Below are 24,519 nucleotides of genomic sequence, written 5' to 3'. Positions count from 1 at the left end.
TTCATTCCAGTTGTTACCATTCCATCTTTTTTAGGAGTACATCAATTTATATTTTCCAGTAAGCTCTTTTTATTTTTGTCCTTATATAAGAGGACACGATTTGAAATAATTTAGACGTTATTTCTGGTTGGTTAAGTAACCATATGGTAACTTCCTCACTGGTTTGTGAGATCCTTCATTTGGTTTATGTACACCAAAACATAGTCAGAGTCAATGATAGATCATTTAGCAAGTGCTGCAGACTAGAAGTAGACTTATGGTACACCAGGATGATAGTTTTTTTTAGTTTATTTAAGCCATTACAGCCAAAGCCATGCTGAAGCAGTAACTAGTACATTTAAAAAAAAAAAAAATTTATGTCAGGAGGTGCACATCAAAGCGCAACATCTTGAACACCTAAATTTAAGTGCAACATTGCATATCTACATCTAATAGCTTATTAATTACAATTTACACCTAAATATAGTACATTGCAATTTACATCTAACTGTAGCATATTACACATCTGCTTCTAACTGTAATATACTGCAAACCTGCATCTGAGTACAAAAAATGCATACTTATATGAAAGTGCAGCATACTGCACACCTGCATATAAGTGTAACATAATGTACTGTTGGTCAATATACAAGGCTGAACTGTTCAGGGTGGAATCAATATAACTGACTTAACTCTATCCCCTCAAATTGAAACCTTCTGTCTATATTAGAAATAGTTATTATGAAGATAATTGTTTGAACCAGTGGTTCTCAATCAGAGCCCATGACATCTGGGGATCCATGCAAGCAAAAAGTAAATTGGGGCCCCCACAGTAGTATATTAAAGCATCATGAAAACATTCTGCTTCAAATGTATTTATTACATGAAACAGCAAGATTTCTTTCTCGACTGTTTTACATAGTTCAACCCACTGAAGTTAACGTGAAAAACAAAATAAGAATTTTGAAAGAAGTATCCATAAGACTATTTTTTAAACACTGAATGGTTATGGGGATCTACCAGAATAAAATAGTAGCCAAAGGAGATCCATAGATAAAAAACGGTTGAGAACCACGAGTTTAGCCTGTTTAGTGGCTTAAGGCAGCATGTGTCAAGGTGACAAAGTACTAGCCCCATCCATCAAACAAAATTTTGGATCTTTTCTGTTCTCTTTATTAATGAATAAGGGAAATGAAATTTGCATCCATACAATTCTTCTGTCTTTGCCATATGTTTGACAAGTTTAAAAATAATTTAAAACCATTTAATTTTATTAAACATACGTCCATTCTAAGAGAATGCTGTGTGGTTAAGAAGCTTGCTTTGTGGTTTTGGGTTCAGTCCCACCTCGTGGCACTTTGGGTGAATGTCTCCTACTATAGCCATGGCTGACCAATACCTTGTGAGTTAATTTGGTAGTGTGGAAACCTGTTGTGTTTGTGTGCTTCCACACCATTGCCTTACAACCAGTGCTGGTTTGTTTACATTCCTGTAACATAGCAGTTTGGCAAAAGAAACCAACAAAATAGGTACCAGACTTAAAAAAACAAAACAGGTACTAGGTTCAATTCATTCAAGTAAGCCTTTTAAAGCATTCTCTTGGAATGGACGTTGTCCAATGACTGGAACAAGTAAAAAGATGTAAAACATGATACCAACTTGTTCACCATTTGCAATCTTTATAGCTTCCCCTAAGGGAGAGCTGCCTCCCATGAGATACACTGGTTTAAGGGGTAAGGACATTGCTGCAATTTGTTTATAAATAAAACTTACTAAGTTGAATCTTAGGACAATGGAGATATTCTGTAAAAAAGACATCCTATGACTATTAGAGACTGAACCATTCAAAATATAGAATAAACAAATATTATATATATATATATACACACACACACACTGAAAATAACTTGTAGACTGAAAAAAAAAATAATTGTTTTTTCTGATAGCTAGTGGTAGCATTAATATATTTTGGTGGTCACAATGTTCTATACATCCGTTTTTCTCATGACTTTTCCCAACTTTTATACATCCTGGTTGCAGCTATTAATCTTAGCTTTGAACAAAGTATGTATGCTGTCATTCACAGTTTCCCCCATCCCTCATCACTATATATGTACACACACACACACACACACATACATCTATCTATATAAGGTCATGTATAATATACTAGGAATCACAGGCAAATTATCTATAAACTAAGAGAGAAACAGGGTGAAAAGGATATAAAACAGGATTTCTTTTTAAATACAAAACCCTTTCTAAGTAATGCTTAGTGTCTCAAACTGACAATTTCAGTATCCTACACCCCAACAAGGCTTCATAGAATTATTTTACCCTTGTCACCACTTCCTTAATGACTTCTGATTTAGGTACAAGTTCAGCAATTTTGAGGAGAGGGGCTAGTTGCTACCATGGACCTGAATACTTGAATGGTACTTTATTTCATTGATGCCAAAAATATGAAAAGCAAAGTTGATTCTTCATAGGATTGTAACTCAGGATGCAAAGAGCAGGAAGAAAAAAACCACATGGCATTTTATTAATTAGAAAAAATGAGTGTTTGTATTTTTATAATAATTCTTGATTATGATACAGGACAAGATTGAAATTATTAACCTTTTAGCATTCAGATTACTCAGTCAAATGTAATGCTTATTTACTCTTTTCACTCTTTTACTTGTTTCAGTCATTTGACTGCGACCATGCTGGAGCACAACCTTTAGTCGAGCAAATTGACCCCAGGACATTCTTTGGTAGCCTAGTACTTATTCTATCAGTCTCTTTTGCCGAACTGCTAAGTTACAGGGACGTAAACACACCACCATCGGTTGTCAAGCTATGTTGGGGGGGGGGGCAAACACAGACACACAAGCATATACTCACAAATACATATACATATATACGACGGGCTTCTTTCAGTTTCCGTCTACCAAATCCACTCACAAGGCTTTGGTTGGCCCAACGCTATAGAAGACACTTGCCCAAGGTGCCACACAGTGGGAATGAACCTGGAACCATGTGGTTGGTAAGCAAGCTACTTACCACACAGCCCATGCAATATCTTGTAGCTTGGAGATTTTGAAGATATAATGATTGTATATTTTTAGCATAACATTCTTGGGTAGGCATGAGGGGCTGGATCTGGATGGCTTTAACATGAAACAGGTAGAATATTTGGGCCAGATATGGCCAGTTCAAATGCTAAAGGGTTAAAACCATATTTTATTAAGCAAGGCAAATTCTGCCCCTTTAAGGCAACACTCCAGAAAAATCCATCTGGCTAATTGATAATACCCCATTCACCTCTACACTGCAACTATTACAACATATATCATCACTTTGGTGTCAATATATATCTTTTTTACATGATTTTGTGGAGGAAATGTAGTACCATGACCCTTTTTAGGGGCTGCTAAAATTGGTGGGAGGAAAGGAGAATGTTACCCTTAGTGAAGTCACCTAGTCTGAATGCATGCAACAAAATAAATACTACTAAAGGGCCGTGTGGTGGTGATAATCTAGGTGACAGACTGAATCTAAATGGCCCTGATTCCTCTGAATTAGTAAGTTGCATACCAGCTCCATTCAGGAAATATTTGATGTATCTATCTTGTCTCTTGTACCATGTCCCCCTTCCATCTTAAGCCCCACTCTAACAAAAACAAAACCCAATCCTTCCCATCCAGGTCATCAATACTGTATAATATTCCTTCTCTATTCATGTTGACTTGCAGCTAATTAAAGTGAGCCTCAACTGTTTTCAGCTAATGAAGAAGTTTCAACATCCTGTTAGAAATAGCAGCTAGATTACCTTCAAATCATATCATAACATGTGAAATAAGACCTACAGGATACTGTAGTCTAAAAATAAACTACAATTGTTACCCAGAAGTGAAAATGACTTGGTAATATGTACCACGCTTTCACTATTTGTTTTAGGTACCTGTGTTGCTGTGAATAGACACAGAAACCATCTTGCCCTCCTCACCCTTGGACTAACAGAATATCCAGAAAGTGAGAGGGAGCTGCGCAGCACTGGGCAGGTACTCATTACAGCTGAGTGGCCTGGAGCATCATGAAATGCCCTAGTCAAGGGCACAACATGATACCTGCTCTAGGAATTGAACTTAAAGCTTTATGACCATGAACCTAATAAATCTAAACCAGTGGCTCCTAAACTTTATCAGGATGCTGCCTCCTTGATACTCTGGCCACATTCCAAGTGCCTCATCCAACTCACCATCACAAACGTAGACCACTTATTGCAGCAAATTCAAAACAGTTTTTCACAAATAAAACTTAACCTAATCAACCCATTATTTTGGGTTTTTTTTTTATAGATCCTTCGCCCACTTTTAGCCACCTTGTCATTGCCCAACTTTTCTTCAATGGGCCCTTGGATCTTTCAACACCCCAGGGGGTCGTCGTTACTGCTCACTTTTGGGAATCATTGTTCTAAATACTAGAACACATGCCCTCACCATAATGTAGTTCTATATACCCCTAAAATGACAAGAAAGACACAAATGGAATGCCTTTAATCATAGATCTGCTTAATCAAGATTGACTTGGATATAAATAACAATTTCATCAATCTTGGAGTAATAAAGACCCCAAACTTGACAGGCAATGTAGAGGCAGAGTATGATGCTACAAGCTCAATTATTCATTTGTTTATTAACTCAATATTTTGGTGTTTCTTAAATGTAACATCTACCCCATCTTTGCTAGTTCCTGAATGTACCTCATTCAGTTCTTAAAAAGGCAGCTTTTTGCATCAGTTCTTAAAACGTATCCCATTAATCGGGTTTTAAAATGTATTCCTTCATAAGGTTTTAAACCGTACCCAATTAATTCACTCTTAAAATGTAACTGCTTAATCAGTTTTTAAAATGTATCTATCTTAACAAATTCCTAAAATGGAACCCCTCCCCTAATCAGTCCCGAAACTGTATCCATTTTACTAAGTTCTTAAGAGGAACTCTTTCATTAGTTGAGTGTAACCTCTATTTTAGTTCACTTTTCAGCGGGCTCGCTCTTTCCTTAGTTTTTAATGTACACCACTATCTTTCGTTAGTTCTTATATGTTTCTTTCACCTTTCGTTCATTCTTAAATACACTGCCTACCTTTCATTCCTTACAATATCCCCTTTGTTAGTCGTTAAAACAACTCCTTCGTTAGCTCTTACAGATATTACCTTTCTTACTTCGTGTAATATTCACTTCGTTCTTAAATGTACTTCTCTCCTTATTCAACCTTAAACGTATCCCTACCTTTCGTTCCTAAATACACCCCATTTTTTTTTTTTTTTTTTTTTTAATTACGCTTCTCTTCGTTGTTTCTTAAATGTACCCACTTCATTAGTTCTTATAAGATTGATACAGCTGGTGCCCATCCTGAATATCTGCAGACATCAGTCTGCAGGAAGGATGAGGGTGAAGATCTAGTCCGAATATTTGCAGCCGAGTGAACCCTGATAAAGGCGCGATAAAATGTAGTTCTCGTATATACATACAAGACCGAACATAAAATCTTAATACCATGGAACATTGAGCTACATCTCACAGACATTTAGACGTCAAAGGATTTCCTGTTACGAGATTACGACTATAAAATATCTTATTTAGTTCGTCATTTTCCGCTGCACGATATCTTGTTTAGGTCGTGGTTTCTACTTCACTGGAAATCGAAATTGGACCACCAGGAAAACGGACTCTCGTGTTCTCTAGTTCTCTAAATATTCACTTTAGTAGTAGTGGTAGTGTATTGGTTCACATACATCTCGTGTATTTAAACTTGAGAGATACTTGAAGTTTAGCGGTGGTGGTGGTACGGTGGTGGTGTGCGTGCGTGATGCAGTGAGGGAATGAACAAGCAACGACCATATTTAGAACATTTTTTCTTTTTTTTCTTTTTACTATTAAAATTTTTTTCCCCTTTATTTTTGTTCCAGAAGCAGGATGGGGAAACAATTATTACTAATTTGGAAAGGCTTACAAATGTCCGTGACCTGAACATTTTTGAGCAATGTAAGAAAATGGTAAATGGGGAATTAAATTAGCGGAAAACAATTGTTACCCTCTTTCTCTCTCTCTCTCTCTCTCTCTCTCTCTCACACTCACACTCACACTCACACACACAGAGTATATGTCTGCGTTTCTTGGAATTAGCAAAAGGCCAAGTTTGTTAGGAAAGAGTATAAACGAGTGAATTGATCACAATGTGTGTGTGTTTGTGTGTACGTTTGTGTGTTTGTGTGTACGTTTGTGTGTTTGTGTGTGCGTGCGTGTGTGTGTGCATGCATTTGTATGTATGTATTTATTTATTGTTTTAGGTACCTATGTTGCTGTGAATAGACACAGAAACCATCTTGCCCTCCTCACCCTTTTAGTTTTTGAATGTAGATTTGTGCAGAAATTTCTCATTCGCAAATTTTGTCTTGGAAAAATATGTGCACATTCATGTGAGTAACCGTCGCTCAGTTTCTCAAAAGTTCGATTCCACATTGAAAACCTTGTGTGTACATCTTTATTTTACCATTTCTTGTTCGTAAAATATGCGCACACACACACACACAGAAGCGTGCAACTTTGCAGGAACACCAGTCCTAAGAAAAGTGTTGTGGTATATTGTAGAAACGGATTGACGTTTAGTTGCGTCTTGTGAACCGAGTTTCGCTTTTCAAAATGGGTGTTAAACTTAAATTTGTCTTTCACTTTAGCATCACCACTGAGCCCTTGAGTATCTTTAACGTAATTTTCTTTGTTACAAGCTTCTAGATCAGGTCTCTTGTCGTGGTTTGCTTTCAAAATATTTATTCTGGGTCAATGAAATATGTATCATTTACGTAGTACAGCAGTCGATTAAACAACCTGTTACAAACCTGCCCCCAGATCTATGCTGTGACAATTGTATACGTCATTAAGTTATTCGGAGATCAGAGAGACTCAGGCTAAGCATTGAGAGATCACAGCTTAGAGAATTACGAACACGTGATTAAAATGTCGCAGACAAGAATCGTAAGATGAACTAACCGAATGAACACCTAGGAGTAGATCAAGGACGAGATGGTCAGATAATATCCATATTCTCAGTTGATCATGCTTGGAGAATCCAGCAGGAAAGTGCAATGACGGTTGCTTCTGATAGGACCCGATGGAAGCGTTGCTCGAGGGCTCAACTCCCACGATCCTCCCCAGAATTTGAGGGTGGAAAAGATGGATAGATAGATAGATTAAGATACGGAGATTTTCAGCGTGTTGGGCATTGAATATAAAGGTAGCGAAGTATCAATGACCAAGCATTAGATGTACAAGGAAAGACTTTGGTATTTAACGACATATATGATGGTCATAAAATGGTGTCTTAAGAAGTGTATGTTTTATGGCTGTTAAGCTTTAACAAAGAATCAGTTGTTTTTGTAACAACAAATAATTTAAGATCAAATTCTTTTGCCAAACAAGTTCAACTAAAGAATTTTTATTTCATTGATAGCAAACACAAACAAGAAGAAAAAAAAAAACCAGAACAGGAACTGAAGACAGTGAAATATTCTTAAATCTAATTAAATAAACATGCCAATAAATGAATGTATTTCACAAGTAGAATACACTGTGAGCACCTTATATAGTTGACGAATTTTTTCCTCTCGTGTTGGGTTGGTTACACAACAGAAGCCACGTACGGACTTATATACATAAAATATACTGTACAAATACATACATACATACACACACACACACACACAGAGGCATACATATATAATACATACGTATATATTCACTCGCAAACACACCTACAGAGCATCATCTGTAAAAACAACTGCTGCCAAAAGATGTATGTGCTTGTATGCACATACATAGACATACGAGATACACTGACATGAACAGACATACAATCAAACAACCACACATACACACAAGAAAATGAAGACGCTCCTAGTGAGGTTTGCACAAAACCCATAGAATATATTTTATCAGAACAGATCAAACAATGATCGATATTTTTGATGATCGAACTTAGAAGCGAGCTTCACTCAGATTTCCTCCCTCGCTATCTTAAAACAGTCTCACACACCTAAATACGTACATACATAAACATGCATATACATATATGCATACATGCATGCATAAACGTATACATACATATATACACACGCATGCACACATGCGTGTGTGCATATACACACACACACACAAAAGATGGAGAGGACTTCATCAGTATCATCCCTAACACTATAGGGCCTTCCTCCAACACTTATCCACAAACAAACATTACATTCTACTATTGATTGCTTTTATCAGAAGATACCTCGAATTTTTAACGCTTCACACACACACACACACACACACACACATATATATATATATAAAACCTACTTCTCTGCTATTGATTAATATCTTTATAAGAAGATTCTGGAGAAAAAATAATAAACCTAAGATGTTAAGAGGCACTTTGTAGCAAGAATGTGAGAGATTGTACTCGGCTATTTTGTAGTGTGTGTGTGTGTGTGTGTGGACACTGTAGTGCGCATGCTTGTACGTGTGTGTGTATTGGGGGGGGGGGGGGTAGTAGCGCGTGCTTTATGTGCGTGTGAACTCTTAAACTGCTTTCACTTAAAAAAAATCTTGGTCTAATAAATACATTTGCCTGTAAATATAGAATCAAACTTTCTAATGTGTGCATAAAAACAAACAGAAACGAATTTATGCACATACACACTCACTTAACTGCACATCTACACGCACATTGCAGGCGCACACAAGATTAATGGGAGAGAAAGAGATGGGTGACAGAGAAAGTCTGCCGTGCACAAGGTACATACCTAAGAGAGAGAAAGAAAGAAAGAAAGAAAGAGAGAGAGAGAGAAGGAGAGAGGGGGAATAGTTGAGATCAAGGCTCGATCGATAAATACATCGATGTGTATTACATAAAAATGAGCCAAAAAACAGACAAAACCGAAACACACACACACACACACACAGTTCGATATTTTGTTTCCCCAACACATTCGGTCAGAAGCTTATATTTCAAAATCTTTTATTGACTTGGTCAAAAGATAAAGGTCAACCACTATGACCATTTTTCAGAGCCCTCTATAGCTTGGTGGGAAGAAGGTAGAAAGTTATTCTTGAGCCAGAAGCCTGGGTTCATTTAGTGGACCTGGGCCCCTCCAAAAGACACTCGAGGACCACCAAGTGATGGTGTTAAGCCGGGAGACTAAATCTGCAAACTCCAAAACATGAACGGTCCTTCCGTCGAGCTTCCAGCTAGTTTTCCTTTACCAAATTTCATTCACAAGATTTTAGTCGGATGTAGGGGGAAAAAAAAAAAAAAAAAAAAAAAAAAATGTATAAAGTTCTACGCAGTGGGACTACTCCAAAAATCACGCAGTGGGACTACTCCAAAAATCACGCAGTTGCAAAGTGAATTTTTTAACCATACAGCCATGCTTGCTTCAAGAACGACAGAAGATACGTCAGTCAATAACAATTCTATTACTCATTGTTTTTTTCCCTTCCGTATTACTGTAATTTGAAGACTATAACACGGTATAAATGTGAGGAAGGACACGATGTTGTTAATGATGATGTTTATAATAATAATGGCAGTGGTAGTAGGAATGATGTAGTGGTTGATTTAAAGAAGCCTAAGTACCTCTCCACAAATTACAGACGTCAATAAAGGAGCCTCTTTGTGGTCGTTCAGCTTGCTAGAAAGAGCAACAAAATTCTCTTAAACAAGAACAAGATAATTTCCCATACGCTGTTAGACAATTTTGGGATTGTTGTGACTTCACAAAAGAACGATACCTTTTATAATGTTCTTCTATTATGCCAGTATAAAAGGCATATTGACCACGAGCCCAAGAAAGAACCTTCTCGTAGTCTTACTAGCCAACTTTATCTTTCATCCTTCCGAGGTCGATGAGATAAAACACACGTCAAGAACAGAGATATATTGGTGTCACTTAGGTTTCTTTAAGCATGAGACCACGAATCTTTTTTTGTGTAGGCAACAGCTAAACTATAGGATTCTTAGTGTGAAAAATCGACCCCGGCTGCTTTTGTCTTTAGCTTTGAAAGACGTTATGATGGAACAGTTTTGCATGTCCTTTTATTAGCGGAATATGGGAAGAGTCTGTTAAAGTAACAAACTCGGATCAGTACTAGTAGCTATATTTATTTGAATAACTGGATATGGAGACGAGGCAAAATCTGAATCTGAGAAAAACTGTTGATATTACGCCGATAACAATTAACCAATAGAAAGTACAACAGAAAACTGTAAGTTCAAATGCTTACGAAGTGTGTAAAATGTAACGTTTCGAATCTTACTTTTTGTCCCAGATCGACAAATGGCTAGACAGACAGACGAGTAGTTACTGCCAGACAGGCAAACGGAAAGACAAAGACGGACGCATATACAGATATTCAAACAGACAAACAGACGGATAGGTAGATTTAGATTAATATGGTGGGAAAATTGTTGGATGCCATAGCTGACCTTTTCAAATATATTGACCTCATATCAGTGGACCAGCCTTGTGTGGAGTGACTAACCTAGTTGTTTGTCTAAATATTTTCCTTGTCATCGTTGTTGTTGTTGTCAGTGAGGTTATTTTCAGCATTAAAAAGTGAAAAATAATGAAATGGAATGAATACTTTCTATTTCCAGTTGTTCAAATTGCTGCTGTTGGAAACGATATTAAATTCCTGTGGTTCTATATAATGATTATATGTTCGTTGATTTCAGATAATGGGTTGCGGCCATGCTGGGGCCTCGGCTTGATGAGTTTTAGTCAATTATATTCACCTTAGTATTAAGCTATTCGATAAATAGAGATCGACAAACTATTCTTGCCTGTGATTTATGTCACTTTAGGGCTATACCCATATAAATAAATAAATACAATTTTTCACACACGCGCGCGCACACACACACGAAATACACGACAGGCTTCTCTTGTTTGTCAATGTATTATTCAAACTGACGCATGATAGAAATACTGCGGAGCACTGGTATTAAAACCGGAATCACCTGGTTTCGAACAATGTGTGTGTGTGTGTGGTGCCTATGGTCAATACGTTTAGCTCTCAAACTCCACCAGACTGTAATGAGCATCTCTGACAATCACTCGCTCCCACTCCATTTGTTGTTTTAGTTTCCCCCTCTGCCAGCGTGACCAATGTGAAACCCGTTGCACTTTATTATACGTAAAGAGATAGGTTAAGCGTTAAGAAAGCAGAATGAAATTTCAAATACAGAAGACAAACAGAACAACTCTAGCTCGTTTCGAATGATTTAGAATGTAAATCTTATAAACTGGAACAAATTCAACAGCTTCAAACGCAGAAGTATTAATCGCAAAAAATGTGTGTGTGTGTGTGTGTGTGTGATTAATGTCGCGCTCTTGTCTCACTTGGGGAAAAATTGGGTCGATTCAAGAGAAAACGTTTGGGCTTAGTGCGAGTGTGGTTAGCTTGGTAGCCCATTTGGATCGTAGTGGCAAAACTGGAAGACTCGTTCTTGGTGTAATAACTTAACTGCTTAGGTAATGGTCTTTATGTAGCAATTACTTAGTTATTTACGGTGCAAACTTCAAAAAGTATAACCATGTTGTTTTTACATCAGCATACAATTTAACGAAAGGGAAATGAATAAAAGATTAAAAGATATTCATACTATTTTTCGTAGCAGAAATATCATGGAAATAAAGTGAAATAACAGGTATAACTTGGAATCAATTCCTGGTTTCGATTTCCATTTGCCCGGATCGTATTCCTATGAGACTCACTATTATAGGAATAACAAATAATTAGATGAAAACGAATTAGAGAAGATTTAAAAGAAATAAAACAAAGAAAACGAAATAGAATAAACAGGAATTGTAGGCATAATGCCAAAGGAGAATATTTTAAAATGAATCTTGTTGAATTTAATATATATATATATATATATATATATATATATATATTGCTGTTTTGAGAAGGTATCAAATTTGTTACTATGTTGTCTGGAACCAACTGCGGAAACTAAATCCGTAGCTTTTTATGTGCATCTATCTATCCATCTATGTTCATTCCAGAAGATCCTGTAGCTTACTGGAAGCATAATTAGTGGAAATATTTGCATAGGATTGTAATGAGAACCATCGCTATGCAGAAGAACCATCGCTATGCAGAAGAACCATCGCTATGCAGAAGAACGAGCAGAACAGTTTAATTCAACATTACGTCTTTAAGGAACCACGTAAATATGTTTAAATATGGCGTCGAATTAGTTGAGTTATTAGCAGATTGGTATTTGTTCCAGCTCTCAGTGTTCCAAGTTCATATACTGCTTTGGTAAGATTTGCCTTTCGATAAGTTAAGTACTGGTCTAAGGCGGTGGAATGTTTGAGCGCTGGCTGAGATGTATTATTGTATTCGTTTCTGCTTTGTGCGTTCTGAGTTCAAATTCCACCTCCAGTGGCCAGAAAAAAAAAATAAAGAAAAGATTCTTCAGAACCAGGCAAAAACGGTGATAGACTTGGCAAGTCTTGAAGCAAGTCCTTAAGTAATTAGTTGATTACTCTCAATACCAGCATATCAACTATTAAGGGAGAAGCAGGAGGACTTTCAAGTCCTGTGTATTAAAAAGAAGAGAACAGAAAGTGCTAAAAAAATAATAAATAAAAACATTTAACTAATTTTGCCTCAAGACAGCAATTTTGAGAGAAGTGGGGTTAGTCGATTATACCGACCCTAGAACTTGACTGGTACTTTATTTTATCAACTCCGAAAGGATGAAAGGCAAAGTTGACTTTGGTGACATTTGAAGTTTGAACGTAAAGAACCAGAAGAAATCTCACTCAGTATTTTGTCCGACATGCTTAACGATTCCGCCAGCTTGCAAAAACTTTGTAATATTTAGAGAAAATATAAAGAGACTCTTCTTATAAGAAATAACTCTTCATTGGAAACTATCTTTACTGAATAACACATCACATCTGGGGGTTTCCTTACCGGAAATTATACATTTGAAATTTCGTTTCTGTGATCCGGATGAAAGTAACAAAATGTCTTGGAATGTAGTGATCATGCAGTTTTCTATTTGATTAAATAAATGCTGTTTTTGCACGTTAATTATTATCTATCTATCTATCTATCTACACACACAGCATGTACAGTCTTCTCTACATCACAAGCGGTTAATAAGTTGTGATTGTAAACTGGCTTAATAAATTACGGATGATGGGTTCTAAACAAAGTTGCACGCAGGGCTGGCGCAAGGTGCCGGCAAATCGGGCAGTCACCCGGGGCGCCATGTGCTAGGGTCCGCCAAGAAGGGTGTGACAAAGGCAAGGAAATTTCCACGACCGTCAGCTTGTATACACCGATGTTCAGCTTGCCCAGGGCGCCAGCAACCATATGGCCGGCCCTGGTTGCACGCCAAGTTCTGCTAATACATACAAGAGAGAGAGAGAGAGAGAGAGAGAGAGAGTTGTGCAGTTCGTTTTTCTTTTATGTTTAATCCCAGACCGGTCTTACTTTAGAAAGCCTATTCTAGCAGTGACCATTCCATTTTTCAGACGCTTATCCCACACTACGTTATCCAATTGTTCTTCTCTATTAAAACTGATAGCGTGTAACTTGATAGATTTGGTTGCTACTTCTAGAATGTCGAACAACTTCAGAGAACAGTTGTTTCCCAACATTTCTTCACTCTAGCACCTTTTTCATAACAAACTGAATGAGCCAGTATCTTTTTGATAAGTCAAATCGCCAAGCAACCTTCTTTAAATTTTTGGTAGTAGTCAAAAAGAGATAATTAATTTTGAAAATGTTTCTCGTAGATTCAGAGCACCGAATTTTAGTGCCGCCTGGGGCTGCTAGCACCTCAAGTTTTGAAACATTGAATCATATTTACTTGTCGTTTGTGATATTCATGGTTCTATAGTTCCACCGAGAAACCATGGTAACTACATGCTATGAGAGAGTTGGCGGACTAGTTAGACAATTATAATAGTCTGAAGTTGAAAGCAAAATTTAATTAGCGAAAAGTGAGATAAGACAGAAAAATAGTTACGCTTTATGATTGCTAACACGTGTAGCAGTAAGAAATAAGCATAGCTTTGCAAATGTTGAACAAATTATTTCAGATTATAAAATGACTGTGATGTTTTTGAGAATAAATAATATGATAGGGTTTTGCAGTAGCAAAGTAAGGGTTTCTTAGCCCATTTAAAATACATAATGTTTGAGGAAATAACTAGAAATATTTTCATTCCACTCAATCAAACTTAGATACCGTTCTCTAAACAGTCTTATTCCTGAAAGAATTACTGTAGAAGATCTCTCTCCCACGTTCTTTTTTAATTGAATAAAATTCTCTCTCGTAAGCTATTTGTTTTTCTTGGCTGTTTATCTTCTCTTTTCGAAAAGAGTGCCTGTTGATTTACAAGTTAGATATGTGAGATATCAAGCACATATACTAATCCAGGGAACTAATCATAAGAGTAAATCATAGGAAAAAATGTCAGAGGAGGAGTTCAAAATATGACTGGTATAATGCTATTCATATACTGAATAAAATGTACGTATAATTATAAAAAGATATCATTCATTGCGTACAAGAATATATGTATATTCTCAGTTATAAAAAGCAAATTAAAACATTTAAGTACCTTTGCTATCGTTTGTGTTATTTAAAAGAAATGTGACTTTTTTTCCTGGGCAAAACTGCTTTTTATTTAACCTATAACTATTTACACTCACTCGACATACAGTTAATTGTTCTAAGTATGTGATTATGTCATACAAAAGAATAGATTTCTCTACAGGGTTGGTTTGTTTTAGATATACTACATGAAGTGTAGTAGATCATCCACCAATCAAAAGCTGGCGTATCACCATTAAATATTAGTGATACATATGCTCTCCTATTTAGACTTAAAATGATAGCTTAGCTAAAATGGTGGTATTTTACCTTTGGGATATACAAGGTATGCCTATATTTTACAGTCAACTACAAAACGTTTGGCCCAAAATAAATTTGTTTCTTAGATACTCAGGCACTTGATGATAAGTATGGTCAATCAGATAGACATATTTAACAAGTATCATTTAAATATAGATATTGCCCATAGTGAACCCCTCAATGAAAAGCTCTTGGATAAAAAAAACTGCTGTGGCATGTTGGCACTCCGTCGCTTAGGACGACGAGGGTTCCAGTTGATCCGATCAACGGAACAGCCTGCTCGTGAAATTAACGTGCAAGTGGTTGAGCACTCCACAGACACGTGTACCCTTAACGTAGTTCTCAGGGATATTCAGTGTGACACAATGTGACAAGGCTGACCCTTCGAATTACAGGCAGAACAGAAACAGGAAGTAAGAGTGAGGGAAAGTTGTGGTGAAAGAGTACAGCAGGGTTCGCCACCATCCCCTGCGGGAGCCTCGTGCTTTCGCTCAAGAAACACTCACAACGCCCGGTCTGGGAATCGAAACCGCGATATTATGACCGCGAGTCCGCTGCCCTAATCACTGGGCCATTGCGCCTACACAATGCTGTGGCATATTCAGCGTATAAAATAACCAGTAGGTAATTCAGCAAAGTAAACACCCTGCTCTCCTTTTCCCCAGTCATTAAAAAAATCCCCCAATAAAGGCAAAAAAAAAATCCACTACATGAACATCTACAACGAAAGAAGCGAACCAATAAGGCAATCACCACGCAATAATTCAACCTGTTAGAAATAGTAGTTAAATCTATCTCGCATCACTCTCCCGTCTTAATGGACACAGTAAATAACGTAAAGTTTGATATTTAAAAAAAGTGGGGAGAGCAAAATGGTCATGATTAGAATGTATTTGATCACTTCTCTGCTTTACCATGACCTGCTGACCCGAATCTAAACAACAAAACAGAAATAAGAAGGAAAAGGAGAGATATACATACAAGGATGGTTCGTCCATGACTTTGCGACATTTGGTGACTCCATAGAGCAAACTGCCTGTTAAGCCGCCAAGTCCGAGTAGTAATATAATCCAAGCAATGAGGGACGCGCAGGGAACATGTGACAGACATGTTAAGAACTTGTCACAGCAGTTCTCTTTGCGGGCTGAAACGAAAACCAGAAAAATTATTGTTAATATTATGATTAAATATTAATTTTACTTCATTGAAATTCACAATAATATTTTGATGATCAAATTTCGAATAAAATTTCATATTTTTTTAAAATGTGTCTTAAATAATTACAGTTTGAAGACAGAAGAAAACTCTTTATGACATGTGTATATGTGCGTTAGTGCGCACACCGGAAAATATTCTGTCCGTCTTCTTGGACTGCAGCCAGTGCTTGTAGGCCACACGATCGTGTATGCTAGTACGAAGCTCAGAGTCCTGATTTTTCCGATTGACTGTGTATGTGTGTGTGAAATTGGAAAATTGGATTTTACTATTCTGAATGCAAAAGAAAATAAGATATTGCATGTCGAAATATTAGGGTCCTATATAGACTTAATAGTTTTAGAAGAGGAATGTGGAAGACAGTAAATGTCCATGCATTTATTGAAACATGAGCGATAGAAAAAAAAATCTTTTAAAACAGAGAAACGAAAAATATGAGCAAAACCTGAGGTTTGTTGAAAATTCCAGTTTGAAACCATGTCTTACGTTGTACGAAAAAATGAAATTTTTCGTGTATAATTTTCCCTAGAAGTATTACTGAAAGTAATGATTCAAGACTAGAAATTTAAAAAAAGCAGAATGCATAAAACTGACAATTCTGGTTTGTTAGTATTGACGAAGATAGCAAAATCGAACCGAGCCTCCTGATAATATAGCTAAAAATGCTACAGTAACATCAGCCACCACAAAACTCATTTTATGTAGAAAGCCGGAATCTATTTCTTATTTTACAAGTTATTTCGTGTTAAAATTATATTTGGGTAATTTCAACCAATCAACGACGTGTATTCGGTTGAAACCTACTGCTGTTTGCGACAGTAATCGAAGAGGAACAACTTCCGGGTCATGTCTACTAAATGTCACCACTCTGTTCGAAGAATCAACACCATAGAGCAACATGTCCGCAGCTAGCTTTTTTGTTGTTGACGTATATGTAGTTTCAAAATGGCTTATTTTACAACTATGAGATGTATTGTTATTGTCATGATTTTTATACATTTCGTCAATATAAAAGCCTTTATTAGATAAAAACATAACATTATCAAAACATGAAGGTAAAACGAAACAAATAGCGGCTTATACACCGGAAAATTACTGTAATTGTAGTGGCAGTGACAAGTTCGCTCGCTGGTTGCTAGTGTAGAATGGAGGGGGAAGAGTAAGGAACGCACGGTGCTGACTAGAAAGGATGAAGGTGACATCGTCTTCGCTCGCCGTACGAATAGAACAGAGTGGCGACATTTAGTAGAGATGACCCGGATCATTCAATACCTTCCAACAGAGTCCATTTTGCTTTCAGAAAGAGAAGTTTGACAATGGCGTCAACGTTTTTCAGTAGCCTTCTTCAGACAACAAAGCTGAAATGAAATAACTGTTAATCTTTCTCACGTCTTTGTGTTGATGCCATAAGGAAATTTTAGAAACTTTCGGGAGTGAAATGATTCTTTTTCAGAATATCACAAAGCACACGTCGTTGATAGGTTGAAATTACCCAAATAAGACAACTCTAACACAAAGTAATTTTAAAAATCTGTGACTGAGATGGAATAGATCCAGAAAGCCGTTCTCATAGATATTTATTAGACAACGCATTGTTGCACACATACTATTTTATTATTTCCCATAAAGGGTGTACAAAGAGGGGGACAGCACAAACAACTTTGGGGTCGACAAATGAGATAAAAATTTAAATGAGATATATGACTAATCGTATGGTAAACAGAAACAATAATTACAGACACAAAAAACAAATGAGACAAAAATAAACAGGTATGCTCCGACCCCACGAGCCCTGTTTTTTCGTCGACACCTTGTTTTTCTTTCCTTTATGACGTGTTCACGCAGGGTCTTTCACACCCAGCATCCGATTGTTGCACACATACACGCACACACAACTATAGCTACCATTTATATAGATCGAGTTTTTTGCAGTTCAGTATTTTTTTAAGTGGTGGGTTTTCTGATAAATACTACAATTGAAAACTCCTATCTAATCGCGCTGTTTGTCGTTTCAAAAGAAACGAAGATATTTATACGTGAGTAAATTACAATGAAATAAATTTGCCGTAAGGAAGACAAGAAATCTAAGGTTAGGAGCAGGACACTTCGTTATTGCGAGATGAAATACTATATGTAAAACATCTAATCTCCCTTTGGTGAAGAGCCCTAGCCGTTACCTTTCATTTCTTTTTTTTCGCGACAAATCTTAATTTCTTTCCCTTTGCCAACTGATTCTACTTATTCACTCATTTTTTCAGATTCTGTTTCAGTCTACAATTAAACCACTCCTACCGTGAAATTTTATTGATAGGCAATAGAATATTTAAAACATGACTAACACGTTTTCAATTAAAGTAGTTTTATATTAATATATGCTTAGCGGTGAAATGCTTAGCGGTATTCCATCTGCCGTTTTGTTCTGAGTTCGAATTCCGCCGAGCTCGACTTTGCCTTTCACCCCTTCGGAGTCGATTAAATAAGTACCAGTTATGCACTGGGGTAGATGTAATTGACTTAATCCCTTTGTATGTCCTTGTTTGTCTCCTCTATGTTTAGCCCCTTGTGGGCAATAAAGAAATATATGTAATTAATAAGGCACCGAGCTGGCAGGATCGTTAGCACACCAGAAAAAAAAAATACTTAGCGGCATTTCGTCCGTCTGCACGTTCCGAGTTCAAATTTCACCGTGGTCGACTTTGTCTTTATACTTTCGGGGTCGATAAAATAAGTGCCAGTTGAGCTCTGGGGCCGATGTAATCGATTTACCCCAGCCCGAACTTGTTGGCCTGTGCCAAAATTTGAAATCAATATATACAATTAATTACTTTACTGAAAAAAGCCTAACTTTGTATATTTATCTCTCGTGATTCTTTCTTAACGAAAGGATCAAGATTTTTCTCTCCCCTCACCCTTGTCGTTTCAAATGAATTTGTTTACTAATTTGTGGCCAAGTTGATGGATTATCCCTGGAGGGAAAAATATATATATACTTAAAGTTGAGTTAGAGGGAAAGATGATCTGAACTCGTACATACCGAAGCTATATAGTCAAAAGAATTAAAGAAGGCTTGGAAGATTAATCTGTTTAAAAATGTACTAATTTCTGCCAGTAGAGCTGACCTAGCAGATAGGTGATAACCTAACTTTAACAAATAGGCATTTTAATGCTGGATGTTGAAATATTAGATTGAAGACTGATTTGAGCCAAATTCTGAAGCTAATATATTCCAAAGAAATCTTAGCAGACTCATCTATTTGAACATTTACCAAAATAATTAATTGCTTTCCTAGGCGGAAGTATATTTCTTTTCAGTGGAGATATGAAACTTCCTCTCAGGAAGAAAACAAAGAAAGAACAAAACTGGAAGAAAAAACAAACAAACAAACAAACATAAAACCCTAAGTATTTGGAACTTCGATGTAATTGGGTCCATTAAAAAAATAAATAAATAAAAGTCCTGTTTCTATAGTTACAGCTGTGCACGTGTATTTCTATTCTGCACTGTGAATTAACATATATGTTAATGTGAATGATATCAGATGTGAAAGCCACCAATTTGAGGCAGTAAAAGATCACAAACAGGACTGGTAAAATTTAAACCATGTATCCATCGTTTGCCAGTCGATTACGTTATCGCTTATTACACTTCAAACAAATGTATCTGTCATTTAATACTCTTCGCTTTTGCAATTTCTGCTTTATTCTTTTAACTCTACCATATAAATTCATCAGTCACATATCTCTAGCAGTATAGTTTATTCTAAAAATGTCTAGAATTGCCAGGTGTGTCACACAAGTTCGATATTTTCTTTTATTTTCTTGTCTCAGTCATTGGACTGCAGCCATGCTGGGGGAGAGTTTAGTCGAACGAATCGATCCCAGTACTTATTTTTAAGCGTGGTACTTATTCTGCCGGTTTACTTTGCCGATCCGCCAAGTTACGGGAACTTAAACAAACCAATGCCAGTTATCAAACTGTGGTGGGACACAAACACACACACACACACACAAATGCGACGGGCTTCTTTCAGTTTCTGTCTACCAGAGTATGGTTGGTCAGGGCTATAGCAGAAGACACTTACCCAAGGTTTCACGCAATGGGACTGAATCCTGATCCATGTGGCTGGACGACCAATAATAATCCTTTACAGACAACCAATAATAATCCTTTACGGACGACCAATAATAATCCTTTACGGACGACCAATAATAATCCTTTACGGACGACCAATAATAATCCTTTACAGAAAACACCTATCGTATTCAATGCTTTTTAGAATATAACTGCATTTCAGCAAAATGCTGTAAAAATTACATAACACTTGTGGAAATATGCTATCTTGCACCTCACCTCGTCAGTGTTCCGCAATAAATACTATGACAGATGTCGAAAACACTAAATATATACACTTTCCTTGTTATGTAAATTATACAAAACTTCGCATGCCACACAATATAGCAAGAGTAAAAAAAAAAAAGAAACCTACCATGGATATACGAACCCATTAATGATGAAGGTTGAGGAATAATTACCATCAACTCCTTCAAATTTATGACGTTATCCTACTGTTATTTATTTTAAGGTTTGCAGAGTGAAGATAAAAGCGACGGCAAACCACCGCAAGAGGATTTGTTAGTTTTAGGGGTGGGTAGAGATATAAACTTTGAAATAAAATACGAGGCACCCCGAGTTCAATATTGTAATACACAGTTCATAATATTAGTGTTTCTACCATATTCGTTGGCCTTGATTATTATAACAGAACATGAAAATATCAAATTTGTAAGTGGATTTAAGAACGCGTGACATTCGAACAAGCAAGCAAAAAAGGGACACAGAGAGGAAAGTTCTTTTCCAAAGAACACAGTACTAGTAGTGGTGGTGATATCTTAAACGTAGAGGGGACGAAAGGGGTCTAAAAAAACTAAAACGACACTAAGGAAGAAAATGTACATATTTCTGAATGATTAATATTAGAATTCACAAATTTGCTTGTAATTGGAAAACATCCACTTTGATTGATTAAAACCTTTTCTGGAAAAAAAAAAAAGCCAACCCCAAAACATAAAAGTTACTTGCCATAAACAACAGAATAACTAAGAACATCTATCCATAATCTTTTTAATCTCTAAAGTATGTGTAGTTTCGACGTTGTAGTTCATTTTGATACTATTCTCGATATCCAAATGTCCTAGCTTACATTATGAATATATTAAGGCGGCAAGCTGGTGGAACCGTCAGCAGCTTCGTACGTTTTGAGTTCAAATCTTGCTGAGGTCGACTTTGCTTTTTATCTTTTCGGAGTCGATAAAATAAGTATCAGTTGAGTACTGGGGTCAATGTAATCGGCTTACCCACCTCTGAAACTGATGGCTTTGTGCCAAAATTTGAAACCAGTATATAAACGCCTATTTTATTCTTTCACAGGCTGCAATCTTAACTGTCCCAAGTAGAATTAGAACGTAACAGTGTGACATGGCTGGATTTCTGAATAGCAAGTACAGCCGACTCAAGGGAACTTCTGTACAGTTTCCGTCTACCCAATTCCACTCACAAGGTGTGGGTCAATTTCAGGCTTTGGCCAAATGTATTTGTTCAATATATCTTACAACAGGCTCGAACCCGAAACACCATGTTTATGAAGGGAGCTCATTACCCACTGCCTCTAAATTGTGTGTATGCATATGTTTTTATGTTTAGCTTTATACATATAATAAACCAGCATTAAGTGCAGGATCATTCAACACCTTCCAGCAGAGTCCATTTTGCTTTCAGAAAGAAAAGTTTGACAATGACGTCAACATTTCTGCTTCAGTTGGCTTCTTCAGACAACAAAGCTGAAATGAAATAACTGTGTTGATGACATAGGAAATATTAGAAACTTTCGAGAAATGATTCCACGAAAATCCCTTTTGGATAAAAAAAAAAAATGTCGAAGGTTGCTTTCAAGATATTCCAAATATGTATATTACTCATGCACTCAACTATGACTCCACTGCATTGGATAGCAGAAACAGTTGTAAGCTAATGAAGTTCATAAGATAACTATTTACCTCTTAGTCATTTCATTTTCATTATATATATAAAATCATTGTTTATTATTCCATTAATTCACCCAGCCTAGAACTTGATATCATTGCCACCACCATCATCACCAACACTACAGATAAGTGTAACTCGTCTTTTGTTACAATAATGAATTTTAAGTGTTCTCTGACGAGGAAACGATTTCATTCCCTTCCTATCTACCTCAACCCCTTCCATCTCATCTAAATATCTGCGTAGCCTCTCCCAATCTGTGTATCTACTGCCACTTCTCTCTGTTCGCTATTTGTATATATTTATTTATATTTTCACCTCACTCTCTAAGTATCAGCCTCTGTCACATCACTCTCTTATTTCATCCCATCTCATATCATCTCAAGGGATACCGCCACACACTCTCCAGTTTCCGGCCAGCTTCAACCTAACCTCTTGTCTTAATTAAGGCAGGCATAGATATCAGTCATAAACCCGCCTTTACCCATCTTCCAATCCTCACTCATCTATCTGCCAAATCACCACCCCACCACTAAATATTTACCCCTTATCTTCATCTTATTCCTAATATACTTTTATACTACACTTCCCTATCACTAACCAACAACAGGAATAGCAATTGATTCTTGCAAATAAGCCAATTTTCCAGACATTTATCTTAAGAATATTTCCTGCCGCAGCCACATATATATATACCCTATTGTTTTATTCCATCTCATTGACGATTCCCGCCTGTAGTTTTAGTTTAACCCCAGTTAATCTAATCTAGCAGAACTACGATCAAAGGTGTAACTGTGACCATTAAAATCTTTTCAGAGTAGCTAGAACATCATATAGTATGCCGTTCTTTTATACATTTTTAAGACGGTAGGGTCTGTTGTTAGGAAGATTTGGCTACTGTTTCTACCACGTTGAGTAACTACATAGAAGATTCTCGTTGATTTACTGTTTCTACAACTTACCGTAAGACCGACTCTGATCGTGAGTCTTATATTCAAATGCGTCCCATCCGTTGACAATCCTATTACCTGTATATATATATATATATATATATATATATATATATATATATATATTTGTTCATATGATATCTCCACAATGTGTTGATGATGAGAAAAACATGTAATCGCTACCAATATAGCAAGAGATTTCTCCGCAAAAAGTCTAAAGTAGACTCCTTAAGGATCGTTCTCCTTGGTTATATATACTCTTTGTTCTTTACCTTTTTTTTCCTGAAGATGTGTAAGGTAATTTATATGTTTAATTTGAATTTGACAGTTAAATATAGCCTTATACAGAAATGTTGACATAGGAATAAATTTCAATGTCAAAACTCTCTTTTAAATTAAAAAAATTGTATGTATATATATGTATATATATATATATATATATATATATATATGGTGCTACTTAAGCGTGCTGTCTGCCGCAATATACACAGTCTATGCTGTAAAATAACTTGATCTGGGTTAGTATTAAGGTTTGGTTTAGGGTTAGAATTAGGGTTAGAGTTGAATTAGATTGTACGCTCAAGTATAAATACCTAAATACCCAGGGAGTCTGCACACCAAAGTATTACCAACATCTGTTTCAAAGTTTAAGAATAGATTACTGCAAGGCAATGAGAATTCCTTTATGCGGTCGTCTGCAGTCTAGAAATAGCAGCCAAATCTCCTCCAACTTACATATTCCCGTGTTAAAGAAAAAGCAACACCACACATTGCATAGTTTAATCGTGGGTCTAATTGTTTCAGAGTTGATTTAGAGTTAAATATCAACAAAGATAGATACATCTTAATTTAGCACCACCAGTTACATCAGCATTTAGCAACTGTTTTCATGTCTAACAGGTTAAGTAAGGTAATCATAGGAGCAGCAACTACCCGTATCACCCACATGCCGTCTCATAAATCATTTCGAGTAATATTTCGTAATTAGCACAATTCCTTTTTACTTTGTCAGGTGTGCATCATAAATCCAACGCAAGTTAGTAGAAGTCTCTGTACACAGTCGAGAGAGGGCACGGCGCATGTATACGCATTACCGGTGTTGTATATTAGTGAGATAGAGGGGGGTAAGACAGGGTGAGGTAAGCGGGAGAGAGATAAGAGACATATATATATACATAACGCAATTTGAAGTCTCTAAACACAGTTATGAGAGGGCGTGGCACATGTATAGGAAAGATAAGAGATAAAGGAAAACAGCCTTTAACACATCAACGTCCACTAACTCTGCTTGGTCACATGTTCTCAGGCCTTCCTGATCGAAAATGTGTGTATGTGAGTGTGTGAAAAAAATTTTCGAAGTGGTCTTTAAT

General features: G+C 36.6%; 1 protein-coding gene across 7 annotated transcripts in view; it reads right to left on the bottom strand.

Annotated features, from left to right (window-relative positions):
* The window catches only part of LOC106874846 (neuronal membrane glycoprotein M6-a), a 664,201-nt gene that overhangs the window by 40,717 nt on the left and 598,965 nt on the right, over window positions 1–24,519 (bottom strand). For all 7 annotated transcript variants that reach the window (XM_052969399.2, XM_089355036.1, XM_052969395.2 and 4 more), the window contains one exon: window positions 15,926–16,088. In XM_052969399.2, the coding sequence (XP_052825359.1) occupies window positions 15,926–16,088 (163 nt within the window). The remainder of the gene's footprint in view (window positions 1–15,925; window positions 16,089–24,519) is intronic.

This window comes from Octopus bimaculoides, chromosome 7, assembly GCF_046866305.1.
Source record: "Octopus bimaculoides isolate indiv1 chromosome 7, ASM4686630v1, whole genome shotgun sequence".
NCBI classification, from domain to species: Eukaryota; Metazoa; Mollusca; class Cephalopoda; order Octopoda; family Octopodidae; genus Octopus; species Octopus bimaculoides.
Note: the sequence above shows the minus strand (reverse complement) of the source record. Positions and strands in the feature narration are given on the sequence as shown.